The 6023-nt window shown below is 54.0% G+C and overlaps 1 protein-coding gene across 4 annotated transcripts in view; it reads right to left on the reverse strand.

Moving 5' to 3' along the window:
* Positions 1-1540: 1540 nt before the first annotated feature.
* The window catches only part of CPLANE2 (ciliogenesis and planar polarity effector 2), a 6333-nt gene continuing 1850 nt past the window's right edge, over positions 1541-6023 (reverse strand). For all 4 annotated transcript variants that reach the window (XM_032300531.1, XM_032300533.1, XM_032300532.1 and 1 more), the window contains exons 3-6: positions 3815-3967; positions 3076-3200; positions 2382-2518; positions 1541-2146 (exon numbers count right to left, since the gene is read on the reverse strand). In XM_032300531.1, coding sequence (XP_032156422.1) covers positions 1897-2146; positions 2382-2518; positions 3076-3200; positions 3815-3967 — 665 coding nt within the window. In that variant the 3' untranslated portion in view covers positions 1541-1896. The remainder of the gene's footprint in view (positions 2147-2381; positions 2519-3075; positions 3201-3814; positions 3968-6023) is intronic.

Below are 6023 nucleotides of genomic sequence, written 5' to 3' on the forward strand. Positions count from 1 at the left end.
TGACAAACACAGGTGGCAGTGTTCAGGGTGGACAGACTGGCAGCATGCATGGGCATGTGTGCTTGGGCACAGGCATCAGGACAGGTGAGTCTGGGCCTCCTGTGTGTGCCAGGAGGCAGGAGTGGAAAGCACTTTCGTCCTAGCACAAGTGTGTGAGCACAGGTGGTGCTGTGAGTGGGGCCTCAGCAGAGCTGCAGCGCTCCAAGGGTCAGCTAGCTTTGGGGAAACTCTGCTTTGGACCAGACGCAGGCCAGGCCTCAGCCCAGGGGTTCATCCATGGGATGAACCATAGATGGGCAGGAGCCCATCAGAGGGGAGAGTATAAAGGCCCATTTCCCTGGGGCCTTCCCCTCATCCTCCTTAGTCTACCTCCTTAGTCTCCTTAGACCAGTGTCTCTGGCTCATGGGGCAGGGCTGAGGCACAAGCCTGGGCCTGCTCACTGCCCTCCCAGCTCCTGGCAATGGCCTCCCACAGGGCAGCGCTGCCTCTCAGGCCAGGTCATGCCCTGACTCCCACTGGGATGGTCCTTGGCCCTGCATGGTGCTGCTTTCGGATGCCTTGAGCTGCCAGGATTCCCAACCTAAGCCTGGCCTGACAGCTTCATGATCAAGAAAGGCACTGCAGGCCGGGTGTGGTGGCTCACACCTGTAATCCCAGCACTTTGGGAGGCTGAGGCAGGCAGATCACTTGAGGTCAGGAGTTCAAGACCAGCCTGGCCAACATAATGAGACCCCCCATCTCTACTAAAAATACAAAATTTAGCTGGCATGGTGGTGGGTGCCTGTAATCCCTGCTACTCGGGAGGCTGAGATACGAGAATTGTTTGAACCCAGGTGTAGGTTGCAGTGAGCTCAGATCATGTCACTGTACTCCAACCTGTGTGACAGAGCAAGATTCTGAAACAAAAAAAAGAACAAAAGTCACTGCAGGCCAGGCATGGTGGCTCACGCCTCTCATCCCAGCACTTTGGGAGGCTGAGGCGGGTGGATCACCTGAGGTCTGGAGTCCGAGACCAGCCTGGCCAACATGGCAAAACCCACCTCTACTAAAAATACAAAAATGAGCCAGGCATGGTGGCAGTCACTTGTAATCCCCGCTACTCGGGAGACTGGGGCAGGAGAATCGCTTGAACCCAGGAGGCGAAGGGTGCAGTGAGCTGCACTCTAGCTTGGGTGAGAGAGCCAGACTCCGACTCAAAAACAACAAAAAAAAAGAAAGGCACTGCAGAGTTATGGGCTTCACTCCTGACCTCACAGGTGAACTCCATGTCCCAGCCTCCCCCACAGTGCCACATGACCACATGACTGCTGGGTGCTGGCCTCTGGAGTGGGCAGAATGAGGTGCCACTCTGGGCCTGGTCCACAGAAAGCTGGGGGCCACCTCCCTCCTGTACTCACTCCCTGGCTGCTGACTGGGTGCTGATGCCCTGGGGCAACTGGGCAGGGTCTCTGGGGCTGGGTCTCTGCAGGAGTACCTGGAGCAGAGCCCCACACCCATTATCACCACCTCCTGAAGCCAATGCGAGAACAAACAGGTCTATGGAGTTCAGCACTGGGATTTCGGTGTTTATCTGTTACAACAGATGGTGTCACCTCAACCAATACAGGTTCTTGATTGAAGTCACTTGAGAGGTACCCCATCTCCCCATCACCCGCCATGGGTGCTGCCAAAGGGGGAAGGCCATGAAAGATGTCCGAGCTCAGGATCTTGGTCCCCATCTCCATGCCATGAATTCTGCAAGGAAAGTGCTGTTGGCGGGGCTTCTCCAGCCATGTCCTCCCTGACCAGGCCAAGCTGCCCAGTCCTCCAGACGGGATCCATGCTCTTGCCCCAGCCTCATGCCCTGTGTCAAGACCTGAGGGTTGGGGGCGGGATCATAGGCACCCACTCATGATTCATCCAGGAGCACTCTCTGGGGGGCTGGGAAGCAGGCCAGCCGCCACCAGGTCTTGGTGCCACAGCTGCTCAGCGAGGCCGTTGAGTACGTGAGCAATGTCAGCCAGCCCAGCCCGCCCGTCCAGTGTGCGCCCATCAGCCAGCCGCCGCCCTGGCACACTCTTCACCCGTAGCAGGGGCAGCTCCCAGGCCTGCCGGAAGGCTATGAGGTCCCGCTCGGGCACGTCCGTGTGCATGTACTGGTCAAATCTGGAGGAGGGTCAAGGAGCCTGGCCAGGTGCCTCTGCACACACCCCCATCAGACCCCCCCTCCCCCTCCGCCCTGGAACCCGCACCCAGGAGCTGGGCTAGCCATGCTGTACCCTTTAAGTACAAGCCCAGGTGTTGAATTCCACACCTGGGCAGAGGCCAGGCCCCTGACCCCCTTGCTCCATGACTTGCCAAGGGTGGCCTCTGACAGCCCCAGAGGCTACCCAAAGGATACTTGGAGCCGATGACCATCCTGATGACACCAGGGGCCTCACCTGCTATGCGGGCCAGCTGTCCAGGGAGGTCTTCAAAGGAGGCACGGTCAGTGAAGGAGAAAAGGAAGAGGAAGGCATCCGTGTTCTCCTTGCAAGCCTGGTGACGGAGAGGCATGTAACTGTGTCACCCTCCCATCAGCTGCAGCGCCCTGATAAGAATCAGGAATAATCCCTCCTTTCACAGATTGGGGAACTGAGGCCCAGAGCATGATGTGGCTGGTCCTAGGACGAGCATGGGCTGGGACACAGTCCCCAGTGCCAGCTCAGATCTCTAACTCCCAGGGCAGTGCCTTGAGCTTTTTTTTTTTTTTTTTTTTTGTGATGGAGTTTACTCCTGTTGCCCAGGCTGCAGTGCAGTGGTTCGATCTCGGCTGCAACCTCCATCTCCCAGGTTCAAGCGATTCTCCTGCCTCAGCCTCCCAAGTAGCTGGGATTAAAGGCGCCTGGCTAACTTTTTGTGTCATTAGTAGAGACAGAGTTTCTCCACGTTGTCCAGGCTGGTCTCAAACTTTCGACCTCAGGTGATCCGCCCGCATCGGCCTCCCAAAGTGCTGGGATTACAGGCATAAGCCACCATACCCAGCCAGTGCCTTGAGTTCATTAATACCCAGTCGGCCCCTGGCAGAGCCCACCCAGGCCCACATGCCTGCTCACCGGCAGCATGTGATCGAACTTTTTGAGCGCAGACTCTCCACAGTCCCAGAACTCGAAACGAAACATGACGACACGGTCGCTGGCCTGCAGCTTGGCTGGCCAAAATACCACGGTGGTCTGGATGCCTGAGGGGAACCAGGGTCAGCCATTCAGCATGGGAGGGGTGGAGGTGGAGGACTGGGGGCAGGAAGGAATAGGAAGAAGAGATATGTCCCTGCCCTGAGGGGTCCCCACTTTGATGAGGGAGGCACAGTCCTTGACCTGTGAGAATTCTCAGTCTGATGGGAGAAACAGAGACTGGCCCTGGAGGAGCCTCTGGCATACCAGGAAGATACAGTCTCAGCCACGGCAAAGCAGTTTTGTTTGTATGTGCAGGGAGACCAAAGGTCCCAGGATACTGGGCATGTTTCAACAGGGTGGATCAATCAGCATCCAGTGGTAAGAAACAAGAAAGCAAGATTAGCATTTCCTGAGTCTCTACCTTGAGCCTAGCTTGATGCTAGGGATGTTACCGCCACTACCTCTAGCAACCACACAACAACCCTGTGGGCTAGGTACTAGTATCCCCTTGGGACTGAGGAGTCCATGGAGGCTCAGAGAGGGGAAGTGACTTTCCAAGGCTACAGAGTAGGATGCGGAGCTGGGTATCAACCCTGGCTTGTGTGGTCCAGGGCCAGGTTCTTGCCCCTACCCCAAGGAGGGCCTCCCAGGATGGGCAAAGGATTGAGGTTCCACTCACCGGGGGTCTCGTGGTGTACCACAGGCACCTCCAGGCCAGCCAGCTTGGCCACCAGTGCCGTCTTGCCCACACCACTCTTCCCGGACACGAAGATCTTGTAGCTGGCAGTGTCAATGGACACAGGCGGTGGCAGCACTGGCCGCTCAAGCAGCCCTGGAGCAAAGTGAGAGCCAGGCAGGGTCAAGAGGTGCTGGGGTTTGAAGGTGTCCCCCAAAGTTCATGTGTGAGACACTTAATCCCCAGTGCAACAGTGTTAGGAGGTAGGGCCTACCAAGAGGTGATGAGCTCAAGTGTTCTACCCTCACAAATGGATCCACGTTGTTATCGAGGGAGTGGGTTTGTTATATAAGCCAGTTTGGGCACCTCTTGCTGTCTTGCTGTCACACTTCTGCCTTCTGCCATGGGATGGCACAGCATGAAGACCCTTTCCAGATGACACTGCCATGCTCTTAGACTTCCCAGCCTCCAGAACTGTGAGCCAAATAAACTTCTATTCATTATAAATTTCCCAGAGGAGGCTGGGCACGGTGGCTCACACCTGTAATCTCAGCACTTTGGGAGGCCAAGGCGGGCAGATCACCTGAGGTCAGGAGTTCGAGACGAGCCTGGCCAATATGGTGAAACTCCTATCTCTATAAAAAAAAAATACAAAAAAATTAGCTGGGTGTAGGGGTGGGTGCCTGTAATCTCAGCTACTTGGGAGGCTGAGCCAGGAGAATCACTTGAACCTGGGAAGTGGAAGTTGCAGTGAGCTGAGATCATGTCACTGCACTCCAGCCTGGGCAACAGAGCGAGACTCCATCTCAAAAAAATATAAATAAATAGCCGGGCGCGGTGTCTCAAGCCTGTAATCCCAGCACTTTGGGAGGCCGAGGCGGGTGGATCATGAGGTCAAGAGATCGAGACCATCCTGGTCAACACGGTGAAACCCCGTCTCTACTAAAAATACAAAAACTTAGCTGGGCATGGTGGCGCGTGCCTGTAATCCCAGCTACTCAGGAGGCTGAGGCAGGAGAATTGCCTGAACCCAGGAGGCGGAGGTTGCGGTGAGCTGAGATCGCGCCATTGCACTCCAGCCTGGGTAACAAGAGCGAAACTCCGTCCAAAAAAAAAAAAATAAAATAAATAAATAAATAAATAAATAACCTAGAGTGTGGCATTCTGTTACAGCAGCATAAAATGGACTAAGATGGGGGTCAGTCCTGTACTTTCCCCATCAGATCCTAGGCTGGACAATCTCATTTACTTATTTTTTTCTTTACCTTTTTCTTTTTGAGATCGAGTCTCGCTCTGTCACCCAGGCTGGAGTGCAGTGGCAAGATCTTGGCTCACTGCAACCTCCACCTCCCCGGTTCAAGTGATTCTCCTGCCTCAGCCACCAGAGTAGCTGAGATTACAGGCACCCACCACCATGCCTGGCTAAATTTGTATTTTTAGTAGAGATGGGATTTCTCCATGTTGGTCAGGCTGGTCTTGAACTCCCGACCTCAGGTGATCCACCCTCCTTGGCCTCCCAAAGTGCTGGGATTACAGGGGTGAGCCACCGTGCCTGGCCCCATCTGTGGTTCTTAATACTCATCCCAATTTTACAGAAGTCTGGGATACAGAGAGACTGGCCTAAGTTATTATAGTCAGTCTGTTGATATTTACTAGCTGCTCTCAATGTTTGTTGTGGGGCCTGCATGACAACCGCTGAACGACACATTCAGGTGTTAACAAAACCTCCCGGATGTCAGCAGGTAAAGTAAAAACACAAAAATTCAAAGCCACTACTGCCATTCCTCTAAGTTATAGCTGCTTGATCCTATCTGTGGCATAGATTAACATGGTCAGTGGGTTCTATGATGTTCCCAGAAAATCAGCTCAGCCTTCACCCAATTCTCTTCCACTGAACACAAATAAACACAAAATGAATACAGTAACAGCCAGCCTTCAGTGAACACCCACTGCATGCCAGAACCTGCTCAGTGTGTTACAAAAACACTCCTTAGGAATTTCTCCAGCAACTCTATGGGGTAAATACTATGATTATCCCCATTTTACAGAGGTGGGACTTGAGGCTAGAGTTCACTTATCCCCAATCACACAGCTAGGCAGTGGTGGAGCCTGGGTGTGTGTGACCCCAAATGCAGTGCTACCAGCTATCATGGGATTAGAGGGACAGCGGCCATATTAGAGGGTCTTTTTTTTTTTTTTTTTTTTTTTTTTT

The sequence above is a fragment of the Sapajus apella genome, unplaced genomic scaffold (genome assembly GCF_009761245.1).
Source record: "Sapajus apella isolate SASKATOON/1434 unplaced genomic scaffold, GSC_monkey_1.0 scaffold43, whole genome shotgun sequence".
Classification (NCBI taxonomy): Eukaryota; Metazoa; Chordata; class Mammalia; order Primates; family Cebidae; genus Sapajus; species Sapajus apella.